Source organism: Candidozyma auris, chromosome 6, assembly GCF_003013715.1.
Source record: "Candidozyma auris chromosome 6, complete sequence".
Lineage (NCBI taxonomy): Eukaryota > Fungi > Ascomycota > Pichiomycetes > Serinales > Metschnikowiaceae > Candidozyma > Candidozyma auris.
This window is the reverse complement of record NC_072817.1, coordinates 166,961-183,584: the sequence shown is the minus strand read 5'-3', so window position 1 is coordinate 183,584 and position 16,624 is coordinate 166,961. Positions and strand designations below refer to the sequence as shown.

The 16,624-nt window shown below is 44.5% G+C and overlaps 10 protein-coding genes and 1 non-coding gene across 11 annotated transcripts; 4 read left to right on the top strand and 7 right to left on the bottom strand. All coding sequences in view use genetic code 12, as the record gives it.

The window, feature by feature from the left end:
- Positions 1-1,024: 1,024 nt before the first annotated feature.
- Positions 1,025-1,960, top strand: GCN3 (translation initiation factor eIF2B subunit alpha; the record flags this gene model as incomplete). Its single annotated transcript, XM_029037469.1, has 1 exon — positions 1,025-1,960. One exon carries the CDS (start codon positions 1,025-1,027, stop codon positions 1,958-1,960), a length of 936 nt encoding a protein of 311 aa, XP_028888525.1.
- A 5-nt stretch (positions 1,961-1,965) lies between these two features.
- Positions 1,966-3,339, bottom strand: CJI96_0004772 (uncharacterized protein; the record flags this gene model as incomplete). The annotated part of the gene is made up of 1 exon (XM_029037470.1): positions 1,966-3,339. One exon carries the CDS (start codon positions 3,337-3,339, stop codon positions 1,966-1,968), a length of 1,374 nt encoding a protein of 457 aa, XP_028888526.1.
- A 1,103-nt stretch (positions 3,340-4,442) lies between these two features.
- Positions 4,443-5,541, top strand: ASC1 (40S ribosomal protein RACK1; the record flags this gene model as incomplete). Its single annotated transcript, XM_029037471.2, has 2 exons — positions 4,443-4,964; positions 5,116-5,541. The coding sequence occupies 2 exons, from the start codon at positions 4,443-4,445 to the stop codon at positions 5,539-5,541; spliced, it is 948 nt and encodes a 315-aa protein (XP_028888527.2).
- Positions 5,542-5,612: 71 nt separating this feature from the next.
- Positions 5,613-7,319, bottom strand: CJI96_0004770 (uncharacterized protein; the record flags this gene model as incomplete). Its single annotated transcript, XM_029037472.2, has 1 exon — positions 5,613-7,319. One exon carries the CDS (start codon positions 7,317-7,319, stop codon positions 5,613-5,615), a length of 1,707 nt encoding a protein of 568 aa, XP_028888528.2.
- A 69-nt stretch (positions 7,320-7,388) lies between these two features.
- CJI96_0004769 (dihydrofolate synthase) lies at positions 7,389-8,642 on the bottom strand (the record flags this gene model as incomplete). The annotated part of the gene is made up of 1 exon (XM_029037473.2): positions 7,389-8,642. The coding sequence occupies one exon, from the start codon at positions 8,640-8,642 to the stop codon at positions 7,389-7,391; it is 1,254 nt and encodes a 417-aa protein (XP_028888529.2).
- An 88-nt stretch (positions 8,643-8,730) lies between these two features.
- MED11 (Med11p) lies at positions 8,731-9,249 on the top strand (the record flags this gene model as incomplete). Its single annotated transcript, XM_029037474.2, has 1 exon — positions 8,731-9,249. One exon carries the CDS (start codon positions 8,731-8,733, stop codon positions 9,247-9,249), a length of 519 nt encoding a protein of 172 aa, XP_028888530.2.
- Positions 9,250-9,276: 27 nt separating this feature from the next.
- Positions 9,277-9,933, bottom strand: PSF1 (DNA replication protein PSF1; the record flags this gene model as incomplete). Its single annotated transcript, XM_029037475.2, has 1 exon — positions 9,277-9,933. One exon carries the CDS (start codon positions 9,931-9,933, stop codon positions 9,277-9,279), a length of 657 nt encoding a protein of 218 aa, XP_028888531.2.
- Positions 9,934-10,410: 477 nt separating this feature from the next.
- Positions 10,411-11,511, top strand: CJI96_0004766 (ERMES complex subunit MDM12; the record flags this gene model as incomplete). Its single annotated transcript, XM_029037476.2, has 1 exon — positions 10,411-11,511. The coding sequence occupies one exon, from the start codon at positions 10,411-10,413 to the stop codon at positions 11,509-11,511; it is 1,101 nt and encodes a 366-aa protein (XP_028888532.1).
- Positions 11,512-11,707: 196 nt separating this feature from the next.
- On the bottom strand, positions 11,708-14,752 carry PEX1 (AAA family ATPase peroxin 1; the record flags this gene model as incomplete). Its single annotated transcript, XM_029037477.2, has 1 exon — positions 11,708-14,752. The coding sequence occupies one exon, from the start codon at positions 14,750-14,752 to the stop codon at positions 11,708-11,710; it is 3,045 nt and encodes a 1,014-aa protein (XP_028888533.2).
- Positions 14,753-15,464: 712 nt separating this feature from the next.
- Positions 15,465-15,950, bottom strand: CJI96_0004764 (uncharacterized protein; the record flags this gene model as incomplete). The annotated part of the gene is made up of 1 exon (XM_029037478.2): positions 15,465-15,950. One exon carries the CDS (start codon positions 15,948-15,950, stop codon positions 15,465-15,467), a length of 486 nt encoding a protein of 161 aa, XP_028888534.1.
- Positions 15,951-16,518: 568 nt separating this feature from the next.
- Positions 16,519-16,590, bottom strand: CJI96_0004763. The gene has a single exon. It is a non-coding gene; the product is annotated as a tRNA-Met (tRNA).
- Positions 16,591-16,624: the final 34 nt, after the last annotated feature.

Below are 16,624 nucleotides of genomic sequence, written 5' to 3'. Positions count from 1 at the left end.
TAACGATTTTTAGGGGTTTTTGGATATCAAAGATTCAAGGAATGTTGACTGAAAGAATAAAGGTCTTGTAATGCATGTCTTGTGGTGGTATTGATGTCACATTCACACTTCGAGGGTTCTGTCAATTTTCGCAGCCAGTGCAATACAGTGACACATGAGGTACTGAATAGGCGCAAGAGTAACAAGAGGTAGTACGTATGTAAATTGAATTTCAGTCACTCACAAACTTGTTCAGATTCGTTTATTTTTTTATACTTTCTAGAATGAGATGGTCTCAACATCTGCGATATAATAATTTCTCTCTGAATTTAATATCTCTAAATCATCTACCTTCAAACCGAAGCGTTACTTAGGTTTTTTTATCGACTCCAAAATGCACCTTAAGAAACTGATCTTTCGTGAGTTATTTCTCTCTTCATTTGATTATTCAGCGCAAGGACAATTACTTCATCGCATCAAACAGTTGGTACCTGGGTGATTCAAAAAAATCGATTTCTCTCGAGAAAATAAACATCTATTACCTAAGTCAAATCATGTATATGAAGAGCTGCATACCCTTATACTCTCTTCCTCACAACGTCCCAAAATCTCCCCTGGGCTCATTTTGCAACCATTATGCATACATCGATGTAGCTCACATAGCGCACTAAAGAGACGAGGAATACTTTTTCAATGAATCACTAGGCATATATAGATTTTTAGCTTAGTTTTGTGGTTGCTTAATCTTCTAATGACTATTGTCTTTTTGTTTACCCTCATTTTCTCGATCTTTTCCTCTAGGTCTTCTATGTAATTTCGCAGCCATTGACTTTGAGAGTAACCTGAACGTACCCCTCTCCATGACAAGAAAAAAAAAGAAAGAGATTAAGCTAAAATCTATTACAATTACTATGTAACATACAGTGCTCGTTGTTTTTTCACTCACCCATATCGGTATTTGAATCCAACTGAACTTGGCTGAAGTCAGCTTGATGCTACATCTATCTCGCGCATTTTTTTCATCACCTACTAAGTTCTTCAAACTATGACTGAGTCGGATTTTGACATCAAGGAGACCTATCTCAAGTTCTTGGAGGATGATCGCGACATGACTATGCCCATAGCGGCCATTGAGTCGCTTGTGACGATGCTTCGGGTGAAGCAGCCCTCGACATCCTCTGAATTGATCAAGCTCGTTCAAGCCAACATCGACACCTTAAAGCTGTCGATCTCTAACGCCATTTCGCTTTCTGCGGGGTGTGACTTGTTCATGCGTTTTGTGATGCGTAACACAAACTTGTATTCTGACTGGGAGTCTTGCAAGAAGAATTTAGTGGAGAATGGGGAGCTCTTCGTGCAGAGAGCGAAGGAGTCCAGAGAGAAGCTGGCCGAGTTTGGCGTGCCCTTCATCAAAGATGACGACACAATTTTGGTTCACTCATTCTCTCGTGTTGTGTTTCAGCTTTTACAAAAAGCGAGATCGGAGAAGTTATTGCGGTTCAAGGTCATCGTCACAGAAGCCCGTCCCTCTGAAAAGGGCTACCACATGGCTAAGCTCCTAAGAGAAGCAGACATTCCTGTAGAAGTCATTGTGGACAGTGCTGTGGGCTACGTTCTTCATAAGATAGATAAGGTCCTTGTCGGCGCTGAAGGCGTGGCAGAAAGTGGTGGTATCATCAATCATATCGGTTCATACCAGATTGGCTGCTTGGCGAAGGCAAATAATAAGCCATTCTACGTGGTTACTGAGTCACATAAATTCGTTAGATTATTTCCGTTAGCTCCAAACGACTTGCCTCACGGGATCGCAAGTGCCCTAGAAGAGCACGGCTCTTCAGAATTAGAAACACTGCAAGGCGTTCTCAAAACGCAGTCTATTGACTTTACTCCACACGAGTTCATCACAGCTCTTATCACGGACCTTGGTGTTTTAACGCCGTCCGCTGTGTCGGAGGAATTAATTAAGATGTGGTATGACTAACTTAATCATGATGCAGCAACTGCATTGAGCGTCTCTCGAAGATGATCAGGATCATACCTATCGAGGCCCTCTTTGTCTCGACTTATTTCGAGGCATTGAATGCCTTTCTTTTCTAACAGCTCTTTATCTACAGTTATTCTTGGATCTTTCATGAAGAAAAGGTGAGTGACGAAATTGCACCATTTAAGGTGCTTATACTCTTGGTGAGATTTCTCAAGGGAGTATTGTGCCAGCTTGATGATGGTTTCGACGTAATCTATGGCTGTCAAGCCGTAAGTTTCTCTATCTTCACAGCCATTGAGGAGGAGGATGCGTTTCTTGCCCGGGCTGAAATCGTGGGCAATGGCCTTTCCTATCCCTTTCAAAACTAATATTGGTACGATGCTAGTCATGAGCGAACCGATTGAATAAACGAGAGTCTTTGCGTTAGAAATGCTGTTAATCACACGAGTCAGCGCAATGGGGCAGATCTCTTGTCCATGTGGTGATATGTAGAAAATCCTCTCGATGGGCGAAAGAAGTGGCTCGATACTCTCCGTCTTTTGGAAATGCAATTGTGACTTCTTGAGCTCTGGGTGAGTGTACTGAGGAATGTTTCCCAATTCTTCATCGTCAGAGGAGAGGGTAGATTCAGTTTCGTGAACATCAGGAGTCGTGTCTATGTGACTAAAGAATTCGTTGCTCTCGTGAGTGGGAGTAGGCGGCCTGGTCCTGTTGATTGGAGGAGGGTATACTTCACCTGGAGAGGGATGAGATATCTGAGACTGGCCGGTGATAATAAGGCCATTGATCAAGAGGGCGCCTATGTGGTAGCTAAAATTGGTACTGATGCAAGGCATAACCTGAATGGAATTGTCTATGCCCGTGAGCTTTTTAAACAATTCAATTGCTGAGTCAAGCGACCCTATGAAGAGACGGATGCCTGTGAGAAACAAGTTGCCAATGTTGGCTAACTCATATCTGAACTTCTTGTTTGTGTTGCTTGTAGGCGTCAATTTTGACCGCTTAAGAAGCTCCACGTGTACGTGTATCAAAAACGCTCTCAAAATTTCCTTGGTAGCGCTGTCGATGTCTTTCCAAAGGTAGTGAGTACCCTCCACGATCTCGTTCCATTGCGCTTTTGCTTGAACAGCGTCACTCTCGAGCCGAAAGCTCAAGAGCCGCTTCAATGGCTCGTTTTCCTCGGGAATAAGCCGTGTGAGCCTCGAGCGGATATCTCCAATGGCTGGTCCACCAATGACTCTGATGATCTCAGATGTGGACCCTCCGTTGTCCAGAATTGGCAAGACATACGTGACGCTAGCAGAAAGAGAGTTGAACACGTGCACAAGATCATTGGTGGCGGTTCCGCCGCTGAAAACCACCACTGAATCAGACATGGTGATGAAGTTAGAAGAATGTGGCCGAACTTGTCGGTGCTACTCTGCTGTTTATGTACTGCATGACGTGTCTCCACACTAAGTAGGGGTAAGGTGATCGAGATGCTACGTGTTCATGAAAAAAAAAAAATTGGATTGAGGCTTTGGGAACTGTCTACGGAATTACCGATCTTCACTATTCCGTTCTTGTTGGAGTCTGACCTAGCTGCCGAGGTGAGCTTGCATTAGAGGTATGCACATTGGCCATAGTGACGTGAGTTTTATTTAAACAATTGTTGATCTGTTGTCAATGAAATGTGACTCAAATAGGCTTCAATTGGCTGGTTTGGCCTTTTCTTTAAGCTATAGCTTCTCCTTTACTTCGACATATCACTCATTGTCTTGAAATAAATGGCTGCAAAATGGGGCCATGGGTGCTAAGATACAGTCATTGAAAGATGATTCGTGATTTTTCTTTTTATTTCTACTCAGTCACTATTGAATTGAGACGGCTAAAGCATTCAGTTTGGCCATGACACAGTGAAGACCGGGTATCATGGATAAGAATACCTTTATTAGGACCTTTATTTGTGTTTCCAACTGAGTTCTCGAAATTCAAATCTTTGTCGATTATTTTCTATTAGATTCAGCCATTTCACTCAAATAAAGGCTTGGCATTCAAATTTCGACCCTTATTTCAAGGAATGTGTTCGTCCATTTTGAGACACTACGCTGAGACAAGACTATTTGCACCCAAATGCAATCGACTCTCGACACCCCAGGAGATCCTCCTCGGAAGAAAAAAATTTAGAGATTCTAAGAAGCAATATTCTCCTCAATCTTGGCTAATTTTTACTTTCACCTGCTACAAGCTGCATTAAGTACCAAGCTTTTCGCCAGTCCCATTTCCCATTTACCCTTGAGCACTCGCACCTCCATACTTTCGGCAAAAGCAGTCACTCATGAGTAGGGTAGTTCCGAGCACGGATACGGCGTACATCTGAGCACAGAACGGGCTCTCAAACTGACCAAGGCGACTCACGTGACGGGGTAAATTTTTTTCCGCATCGATATTTGCACCCATTTCAATTTTTTCCAACCCTTCACCAACCACCTAATTAAACATGTCTGAGGGAGTTTTGGTTTTGAGAGGCACCCTTGAGGGCCACAACGGCTGGGTCACTTCGTTGGCCACCACCCCATCCAAGCCTGATTTGCTTTTGTCCGGTTCCAGAGACAAGACCTTGATCGCTTGGAAGTTGACCGGTGACGATGCCCAGTACGGTGTTCCAAAGAAGTCTTTCATTGGTCACTCCCACATTGTCCAGGACGTCACCATCTCTGTTGACGGTGCCTACGCTTTGTCTGGTTCTTGGGACAAGACCTTGAGATTGTGGGATTTGGAGACCGGTGAGTCCACCAAGAGATTTGATGGCCACACTGGTGACGTTTTGTCTGTCTCCATTGCCTCCAACTTGAGACAGATTGTTTCTGCTTCTCGTGACAAGACTGTCAAGGTTTGGAACACCATTGGTGAGTGCATGCACACCTTGACTTCCCACAAGGACTGGGTCTCCGCCGTGAGATTCTCTCCTGACACCAAGTCCAACACCGTGATCTCTGCTTCTTGGGACAAGACTGTTAAGGTATGTTATCTTCTCTTTTTACAAATCTGTGAGATGATGTTTCCAATATTTGCTACTTCAGACGGGTTCGCTCGAATGAGACTTCAATTATCACCAAGATCTCTGATCCTCACATCTCTCTTCCAAATTGCATTTATACTAACATCTCTAGTCCTGGGACTTGAACAAGTACGAGCTCAACGCTGACTTCATTGGTCATACCGGCTACATCTCCTGCATCACCATCTCCCCTGACGGATCCTTGAACGCTTCCGCTGGTAAGGACGGTGTCATCATCTTGTGGGACTTGAACTCCAACGAGACCTTGTACACCTTGAACGCTGCTTCTGAGGTTCACGCTTTGGCCTTCTCTCCAAACAGATACTGGTTGGCTGCCGCCACCTCCTCTGGTATCAAGATCTTCAACTTGCAGGAGAGAACCTTGTTGGACGAATTGAAGCCAGAGTTCGCTGTCTCTGCTAAGGCTAAGGACCCAGAGGCCATCTCCTTGGCTTGGTCCGCTGACGGCCAGAACTTGTTCGCCGGCTACACCGACAACATCATTAGAGTCTGGCAGGTCATGACCTCTTCTGCTTAAGCGTGGTTGAGGTTATCATGTATTTTTTAGCGTCAATTTAAAATCTAAAGTTAATTTCTCTCGTAATAATCCTAGTTGAAGAGGCACAACTTGCCACTGGAAGAGCCTCCTACGACCCAGTTTTGCGAAGGATGGAATGACACAGCGGCTGGAACTGCTGTCAAATCCTCGTCGTTCAAGTGAGCGAGCAAATTCCCACTCTCGTCGTAAACGTCAATGCTGCGGTTCATGTTTGCAATAGCAAACTTCTGATACTTGTCGCTTGGACTCTTTTGCCATCTGGCCTTCAAGATTGTCACCCATCTTCCAGTCTGACAGTTGTGTCTTATGGAGTTGAAGGGTTGGAGATTATTGGGAATTGTTTCGTCAGAATTTTTGCTCTCCGGTCTATAATTCTTCTCCCAATCCTTTATGGCGCTGTAAGGCTTTCTGTTTCCACTGAAATCAAACAACTGAATTCTGTCATCGTAGCCATTGCATACTAAATGATCGTTAGAATTCCAGTCAACAGTGGAAACTGAGAGTCGACTGGTGTACGAGCCGTACAAATGAGGTGCCTTGGACCCGCCGAAATCTGAAAGAGAGTTTTTGGTTGACACATTCCTAAGATCCCAGACGCGTAAGGAGCGATCCAACGAGGCTGTTGCAATTTGATAGTACAAATTGGGGCTGACAGAGAAACTACCGATTTTTTTGTCATGTAATCGGAGTAAGCTGTTTGCTTTCATTCCTCTGAAAGGCTCTCGTATATCGTGCAGATAATAGCTCCCTTCCAATGTGGTAAGATGTAACAAGTTGGGCTCAGCAGGCAGAAAATTGACATCAGAAACACCAATCAAGTCATCTGAAATATCAATATTTAAAACTTCCCTGGACTTAAGCTTTGTGATATCCATCTCCCTCACTGATCCGTCATACGAGCCAGTGACGATCTCAGCTGCATTGGCAGGGTTATGGACGATCTTGGATATGGACCTGCCATGAGGCTTCAAGATCGTGATTTGGGCCTCGCCTTCTGCAGTGACCTCATCGACAGACCAGAGACCAAGACTTCCGTTGGTATCTCCAGCGCATACCAATCTGTCTGTTACAGAAGGGTGGAAGTGCATGGTAGTGATACGTTGGTAGGAAGCCTTGATCGAAGAAGGGTGCACTTTTTTATAGAGCTCCACCCTTTCAAACTCTTCTCTTGCTTTCGTCAAGTCCAGGCTCTTTCCCGCATCTCGTTTCTTGATTTGCTCAAAAAAATCCCCAGCAGAATACTTCTCGCCCAAGTGTAGCAAGAAATCTAGATTTTGTTCATCCACATCTTCATCCTCAGGCTCCTCCTGTTTGATGCTTTGAATTTCGTCGTCATTCTCATCCTTAATCTCCTTCTCTTCCTTCAATTTCTCGGATAATACGCGTTCTTCATGCTTAAGGTTCCCCAGCAGGCGATCCATAAGCAAGTCACCGAGCGTGAAGCTACCAGTGAGCTTCTGCAGCCGCAATATCCTGAGCTTCTCCTGTCGTTCTCTGGCACGCTCCTCTTCCAAATTGGCCTTCTGTTCGTCCTCTGTCAATTCATGTGGCGCTGCTAATCTTCTAGACCTTCTGGTGGGCAATACTGGCTCTTTAGGCTTAGGCTTAGACTTGGGCTTACGCTTAGGTCTGGTCTGCTCCTTCTTGACTCTCACGTCGTCTGCAATTGACTTGTTGAGCGCATCGAGATTAAGTTTTTTTAATAAGCCTTGATTTCGTTTAATATTTTCTTTTCGAAGTGCCTCCAAGTCTGTCATTGAGGTCGATTTCAGCAACCAGCGCAACCCAAATCACTCGAATTCCAAGGTGTTGCTGATTTCGCGCTATTATCTTTGATGGGGCGCGTACTGGATGGCCCGTAGTATATCAGCACACAAATAGAGACTACCACAAATGACAACCTGTCTGTTATCCATGTCATTCTTTAATTTTTGTAAATGCTCAAAAAGCTCATTCGCATCTTCAAGCTTGATTTCGTTGACATTGCTCACAAACTTCTTTGCAACTTGAGCTAGTTCACTCGCGTCGTAGCAATGCACCCAGGGCATATCCTCTGGCTGCAGAAACTTCATTGGGATCACTGTGTCGTGTTCACCTTTGACGATGTGCTTCAACAAGCCCTCTATGGATTTTCCTTTAGTGAGTGCAACGACAAAAATGATACCTTCGTCATCTTTGCGAACATCTTCAAGATAGTTACCAAGCTCAATGGCGGCACTCTCGTTGTGAGCTCCGTCGAGAAGAAATTGTATATTCTTCTCAGGGTGCTGAACAAGTTGAAGTCTTCCTGGCCACGTAGTCTTTTGAATACCCCGCTCAATGGCCTCATCTGAGATATTGTATTGATATTTGTCCCTTAGAAGGGAAACAATCTTCAACGAGATTGCAAGATTCTGCTCCTGGTATTTGCCTCGTAGCGGAGAAAGCTTTATAAGCCTCTGGATGCGAGATGATGACCCATTTACTTCGTGTAGCGGGCTACCCTGTTGATCTGCTTGCTTTCTGATCACTTCCAAAGCCTCTTCACTGTTTGTCAGATCAACAACACAGTCAATTCCGTTTTTTATTATGCCCGCTTTCTCGTGAGCGATCAGCGAAATGGTATTCCCTAAAAACTTCTCGTGGTCAATCCCAATCTTGGTGATGCCACTAACAAGGACCTCATCTTTCGAAACGACATTTGTAGCATCGTTTCGTCCACCAAGTCCGACCTCTATAAGTGCCAATTCCACCGCTTCAAAGGCAAATGCTAAGAACATGGAGCAGGTGAGAATCTCAAATTCAGTACAGCCCACTTCATGGCGATCGTTTTGTGCTTGAACCTTCATCTTGTATTGTTGGAACTTTTCCATTGGTAAAGCATCTCGATTTATACTCAAGCTGTCATTCACCAGGATCGTATGCGGGGTGGTGAAGCGACCATGACGAATATTGGCCTCACTGAGTATCGACGATAAGTATGCTAGCGTTGAGCCTTTACCGTTTGTACCTGTCACATGTATACACTTGAGTTGCCTATGAGGGTTGGCCAAGAGCTTGAGGAGCTTCTCTACACGGCCTAGGCCGAGCTCAATGCCCATGATTTGAGAAGCGAATCTGGGTGATGGAGTTTGTGCGAAGTATACCTATGTGATAGATATTCTTACGCAGAAGGAGCATACTACAAATATGACAGAGGACAACAAAAGAGGGTTCATTCAGACGCGATTGGATTCCCTTCACGAGATTGATAACAATATCGTTAAATTGCTAGATGGAATCGGTTCTATTTTCGATACATACATTGAACCTAGTAAACAAGACGTGCAAGATCTCGCAACGACAAAAGAGAAGTTTATAGATGGCACGAAACGAATATACTCGCTTCTTGGAAGCATTGCCATAGGTCTACGGAAGGAGGTGAAGATCATGGATGAAAATATTGGCGTGTATGATAAGAATGATGAAAATGTCATGATCCTACCCATCAGCATTGACCAAAAGCACACCTCGCTTGGAAGAGACAGGTTAGAAAAGGAGGTCAAAAACATGCAAGAGATTGTCAAGATAGATCATGCTGACGGTCAAGTCAAGGTTGAGGAGAAGGATGTGTCTGAGGTTAGAAGAGACGGTCAAGAAGAAGCTAAAGACGAGGTAAGTGCACCTCTCGAAGGAGAGGTCAACGACAACGACATGACGGTGGATTAAGAAATATATATATATATATGCAAGGTGCTATATCTGTTCCAAATACCCCTGTTGTATCAAACGATCCACGTCGGATTTACGAACATAGAACTGAGAGTCCTTGATGAGGTTGAACACTCCGTACTCGGTCTGAATTTCGCCACCGTCTTTGAGAACACGTACATCAATGAAAATGTCCGTGGGCGGCTCGAGGTTTCCAGATAGGTCTATGTCTGCAAATGAAGACTTGAAGTCAAGAATCAAGTCCTGATATTGCTTGTAGTACTCTTGTTCTGGATGTGATAGGTTGTTGAGAGCGAGTTTCGTGGTTCCCGAAGATCCAGCATTGTTCTCTGCCTGATTAGCTTGGGTGTTGCCGTCGGTGGTGTAGATGGGGTCAATGTTGAGCCACAGGAACTCGTTGATTTTATCAGCTCGTAGTTTCTGGTGCGCTAGAAGACATCTCTTGTTTCTCCTCATATAGAGCAGTCGAACGAAAATTTGACACTGTGCAATCCTCCTTTCCTCCTCGGAGGCATCTTCAGGAAAGAGTTCTTGCTCGTTGAGGAAGTCCACATCGTTCTTGAGATCCGTGATCTCCAGCACGATATCCTTCACCAAATCTAGTTGGTATAAGGGTAATTCTGTAAGGTTCGACGTTCTTTTGCCATCTAAGAGTAGTTTTTGTGCCAGATCCCCGTACATGTTGATGCACTAAGGAAGGGATGTTTGAGTGACGCGATCTTCACATATAGATGCGCTACACCAGAAAGCCATACAAACATGGTAATGACACTGAAAACGGTGTGCAATAAACCTGAATCAGCAAGTAACGTTTTCTATGCTTACCAAACTGTACCTCTGGCTTCAATTGACAATGTTGCAAAATTTTGTAAAGTCAGTCATTTTTATCGTGGTGTTGTCTTTTGTTCATAGCGGTTGCAAATCTACTTGAAGAATAAAAAATGATCAGCTCAGGGCACCCTTTCACCATAATCATTACTTATTAAAATGATGCACCAAAGAGTCAGCTTTACGACGAATGCCGGGCCCCAACTAATTTCTGTATTACTTAAACGATCTTTAAACTCATTTTTTTTTTTACAATTCCATGGCCTTTCCCTTTAGTACCGGTATGTCTCCTGTACAATGAGTAGTGATGCCCCAGATACTACTACCATAATGTCTTTCGACATAAACTGGGACAAGCTTGTGGCAGACAATTCACTCAATGAATCTATAAGAGAATTTCTCGATATTCAGCTTAATCAGCTTCTGCTACCGCCTTATATTGACAATCTCACGGTGACCAAATTCTCATTGGGCACTAAGGCACCCGAGATCACCATACGACATGTTGGTGATCCCTTTGACGAGTTCTACGAAGAAGGCAGCGACGGCGAGGAGGAGAATGCAATTTCCCCAGCAATCAGCGATCTGGACACAGACTCGGTTGGGAACGATACGGACGATGCATACGATGGACATACTACTTTGAACGAGACGGGTCTCAAAGAGTCGCTTGCGGACCTACCCCCTTCTCCACCCCCCTTGATGAGAGATCCTCACGACATATTACGTAACTTTCACGCCTATTCGATGAACAACGTTGGTCTCGGGCATCACCATATGAATGCCGTGAACGAGTCTGAAACACCTACAAACATCTTTGCACAAAATACCACGAAGAGGCCCGCTATTACGCCTGGCCAAAAAACGGCAAAAAGAGATTGCAACGATTTGCAAACAATCGTGGAATTTGACTACCATGGGGACCTGTCCATGGAAGTGACGGTTAATTTGTTGGTAAACTATCCATCTGCACAGTTTATTACGTTACCCATAAAGCTTCACATCACAGATCTCGTGATCCATTCCTTAGCAGTGGTCGCCTACTTGAAAAAGTGCATCTACGTGGCTTTTCTTTGTGATCTCAATGATGCTCAACAGGGGTACTTCGGGAAGTCCAATGGTTTAGCTCTGGAGAAATCAACGAATACTCCTTCCGTAGGCGGAAATTTTGTCGACTATTCGTCGCCTACAAATCATGAAAGAATTGACGTCATTAAGTCCGTCAAAATTGAGTCCGAGATTGGTGAATTGGGTAATAATGTGCTTCGTAATGTTGGCAAAGTAGAACGCTTTTTAATCGATCAGTTACGAACAATTATACGAGAAGAGATTGCGTGGCCAAGTTGGGTTTGTTTTGATTTAAATGATGACGAAGAGGACGATCCCAATGATGGAACCTCTGATGACCGTCCGCTTGACGCTGGAACTTAAAGAGATTCTTTTACAGATCGAGTAAGTATGCGTGATTTTGGATCTTTATGATATAATTACATAAGAGTGGTTCTCCCACCAACCTCATTACTGGCGCTTCCATCTGGCATGGTTCCGTCTCTGCCAGTCAAAAATTGAGTGTAAACACGTTGGAGCTTGGACTTCTCTGACGCCGAAATCGAGGGCTTCGTCTCCTTCAAGCTCTCCAAAAGTGCTCCTGAGTGAGGACCACCTTTGATTGTTCTGAACTCTTCGCTGTGTTGTTAACCTTCCTGTTCGCGTCTTTATCATCGAATAACTTTTCGATCTGCTGAAGTATCTTCACCTTCTCTGCTGGTCTAAGGTTCTTATTCTTGAGTTTTTCAGAGCTGACCTGAAAGAAGTCATACGACTTGTCATCATTGCTAGTATCAACTGTGAGTGCCTCAGTAGCTGCCAACTTCTCGTGTACAGCCTTCAAATATGCATTGTATCCCAAACCTTGCATATCAGCTCCACTGAAACCACCCGTCTGTTGGGCAATACTTTCAAGATTCACGTTTTTGCTTAAATCCATCTTGGCGCTGATGCATTTAAGAATATCGAGTCTGTCTTCATAATTAGGCATATCACAGATAATACTTTTATCAAGACGGCCTGGTCGTAACAAGGCAGAATCAATCAAGTCCGGTCTACTGGTTGCCGCCAATACGTACACACCATCGAGCCCCTCTGCACCATCCATTTGCGTCAACATCTGGTTGACGACTCTATCGGTGACACCTGTCGAGTCATGACCTCTTTTGGGAGCGATGGAGTCGAATTCATCGAAAAAAAGGATGCATGGTTTTGCTGATTGAGCACGCTCAAAAAGCTCTCTAACAGATTGCTCAGAAGCACCAATATATTTGTTCAAGATTTCTGGACCTTTGATAGAAATAAAATTGAGGCCACACTGACCGGCAATGGCGCTGGCAAGAAGAGTTTTGCCACAACCAGGGTATCCATAAAGCAAAATACCGGATCTCAAACGTAGAGGACAACTAGCGAAGATTGGTGCATACTTTGTTGGCCACTCTAATGTTTCTAGAAGTACCCGCTTCGCCTCTGTCAATCCACCAATATCTGACCAACTTGTTGAAGATTTCTGTAACTTGACCCCTCTCAAGTTGGAAGGCATGAAGCCCAGAAGCGCCTTCTCAAAAGCCTTTTTGTCAACAGTATAGCGGTTCTTGTTCTCGGCCGAAGCGGCATTGAATAAGCTTTCATGGAAAATTCTATCACTCAACAATTTCAAGTCATTGGGAAGGTATCCCTCAGTTTCAGATACAATATCCATGATGTCAAACTCAACGTTACAGCCCAACTTTTTGACCAAATACTCTTCTAAAATTGTAGCGCGAGCTGCCTTCTGTGGCGGGCTCAAGTGATGATATGATTCTATGAGATGCATTGATCCCAAAAGCTTGTTGAAGGATTCTTTAGAAACACCAGAAACGATGAGAGACAAGTTGCTATTATTTTGAGCATGCACTTTTTGAAACTGAGATACAAGGAACTCAGATAATTGATTTGACAAAGTAGAGTCGCCCTGTTCAACCTCGGCAGGTAATAACTTATCTAGGTTGTCTAAGATCAAGACCGATGGATCATTCCACGAGCATTCTTGAATCCACTTTGAAATGTTTGCAGTCAATTGATCTTGGTTTTCATTCATCACTGATTCACAAGACACGAATTTAGTGTGGAATCCATGCTGTAGACCAACTTTACGAGCAATCCATTTAAGAAGCAAGCTTTTGCCGCTCCCTGAGGTGCCGTGGAGCATTATTCCAGAGTTTGGAAACGTAGTGACATAGTCGACGATCTCATTGATGACATCATTTGAGCCATAGACTTCATCCAACTCCTCTTCTTTTTCAGTTTCTAGGAATGATGCGCTTCGCAACACCTCGTCACCCATCTCAATCTTTGGCGGTGACTTCGACTTGTTGAGCTCAAAAGGCTTTATATATGCCTGCGTGTCGCTGTTCTTTTTGAATTCCAATATAACCCCAAGAGGAAGTAAACCAGGAATTGGCGGTAATTTCATGAAGTTTGTTATTGGTGATTTTGTGATTGACTGGTCCGGATCGAATAGAATTTTGGAGATATTTTGTGATAATGTCTGATTCATTTGGGTCTTCGCAGACGAGTTGAGTTGTATCGAGTCTGTTTTCTTTGTCTGGGTGATGTATGGGTGAATTATGAGTGTGGAGGGACGTTTGGAAACATGCTTAGGGGCCTGTCTTAAAGCAACTTTGAATCCAATCTTGTTTTCCACATTGAGTGCGATCGCTAGCTTCTTGCTGAGCCCCACCGAATCGGCAGGGCATTTAGGGGAGTTGACCAATTTAGCAACGATAGTCTTGTTTTCAGTGAGTTTTGTACTGGATTTGTCCTTCTTTTTGTCATCATTCTGATGTTCGGGGGCGTTTTCAGTGGGCGCAGCGTTGATTTTTGTGTCTGGCCCAGGGAGGACCGATACGGTGACAAATTCAGCTCTATTGAAAAAGTGTAACACTTCCTCAAAGTTGACGTGAAGGGTGTAACCTTCGTACGTCGAGTGGTCTGCTTGGAAAAGGCCATTCGGAAGCGCAATGCCTCTCTTCAACACCGAAGGCCCCAACGCAGACTCATCAATGGTCGATCTCGACGATCTGCCGGACTTGACTGATTGTGAGGAGGATCTTTTCTTTTCTCTGAGCTTTGGGGCTATGCTTATCTCGGCAAATGGATCTATAATAGCATATGAGTGCTCTTTCGACCCAATGTCCTTCACTTGGAGCTTCACCGACGACGTTTTCGTCGGATACACCACCAAAACCTGACCCACGGCTACACAACGAGACTGCTCAATCAATTTGGACTCGATGTACGCTGCGTGAAGTTCCACAAGCTCCCAGTCTGAAGCCTGCTCCGGCTCCAAGAAGATGGAGTTAGCCTTGAAATTTCTGATCTTGACGTTTACTGTGACAAGCTGCTTCTCGGCCAAACGCAACAGCTGAGCAAAGATAGAATCGATCCCCAAGTTGCGGGCTCCGCCAGCACTCATTCCTGACCAGCCGACATAGCACTTGTTCTGAGCCTGAGTGACAAGCTCAACCACCACTTCTTGCGGAGACACATTGGCGTTGTAGAGCAACGACAGCAAGTTGGCCGGCAAATCCACCAAGTTGTTCCACGACTGGCGGTACACGACGTTTGCAGAAGAACCTTCCATGGTGAAGACTTTGGAAGCTGAAAGATAGTGAGAGGTTGAAAACTGGGGAATCCAACGCATATGTGCCGGGAGCCACTAGGCAGGACCGAGGTCTGGCGAGGGACTTGTGGGGTTTAGCGAGCGAGCTCGAAAACGGGCATATGATGTATAGGGGGTGAAGTTCGAGAAGGAGGAATCACACTTAGGAAAAGAAACTACGTTCAAAACTGAAAGATTGAGGGTTCTTGAATTTGGGTGCTGGAGACTGGGAGGGGCACCTTTTCGGTGCGGGCAAAAATGGCTGCGAAATGGGCTTTTGCTTCTTCATGGGGATGCCTGCGAAGAGCCAGGTCTGACTGGGTTTCTTCATAGAGCGAAGAATTGATATTAGCATCTTTACACTATATAGCGGTAGTGATCAGTTCGGCAAGTGCTTTTTTGAGCATGTGTTTGTTTCGTCGTTATTATTGTTAAATTATAGGCGCCTAATCTCCCCCACATCCTACATCATTAAAGTGAAATCTTTACTCGTTCCTCTCTAAACTATGTACAATCATTACAAGATTCATTCTCAAACAAGCAAGGAAACATCCCAAAAACCTATTGGGAGAGAGCACCTTTGGCTCCACTTTGCACATCCTCTCAAATACTACCTGTCACACCTTTTGGCTTCAACAGTAAGTGTAAAGTCCAAGATTCAACATCCATGCTTTCAATCACGCTCTCCCGAAGTCTACTTTCTCTGCGTCTCGTTGAACTTCTCCAATGCCTCATCCTTCTCCTCCTTGCTGGCGATCTTGCTCTGCAACTTGGCCTGGTTCGCCTGCTTTGCTCTCTCAACGTTCTGAAAAGACTTTCTTCGTATCGAGCGACACTGCTCAAATCCAACCACAGAGCCCAAGAAGAATCCCCCAATGCCCCAGTTTACAGACTTGCCGGGGTTTCTGTGGATCAAGAGAGTAACTACTCCCAACACACCCATGGCTGAGAACCCTGTCATCATCGCCTCTCTGAAGCATGGCATAGTAATGTAGTTGGAAAGCGTAATGTCTGAGAGACTGACCTTCTTTAGTGCTTCTTGATAAGTGGCCACATCGTGATGCTCTGGCTTTTTGTCTTCAAACTTGGGAGGTAGGTCCTCGAGAAACACGGACTCTTTCTTTTCGGGAACCTCGCTTACAGCAGACACTTTAGATGGAGAGCCACCAAACCATCCCATACTTGCTTTGTCGTAGTATCGTTTGAGGAAATAATGAGTTTATGCGATAGTAGTATTTGATGCTGTCGCGCTATATGAAGGGCTCAACCAAGGGTGACCAAGTGGACCTCTAATGAGACGATTATAGATAAGTGATTATGCAAAATAGACCGGTTAGAGCTAGTCGATATGGTAGGCCAGCTTGGTTCTTGTTGAATTCTCTTGTTCTAACTCTAATCTCCACTTTGTCAACATATGTACTAGCTACGAGCAGATTTTGGCTGCGAACTCACTGATGGGAGCTTTGATATCCCACCACGAGTGATTACTTGGGGCACCCTCAAGCAGATGAAGAGGGCCTTCACTACAAATTGCAAGCTTGCGTACAAGAGATGAGCCTATCGATGAATTGTTTTATTCTAGCCAGAAATACAATCTATGATGCTTGTGGATGAGTTGTGAGGTCCGTGAAAGGACCATACATGCTGATGGTGACTAAATGCACCGGTCACACTAGGTACTGACTATGAGATCAGAAAACTTTAACTGCTTTTAGCTCCTATGTGCCCTAGACAAAAAAGCAAAAAACTAGCGCAGCCAGGTTTCGATCCTGGGACATCAGGGTTATGAGCCCTGCGCGCTTCCACTGCGCCACTGCGCTTGCTAGTTGGCATTGTTTCAAGCTGGTTTAATAT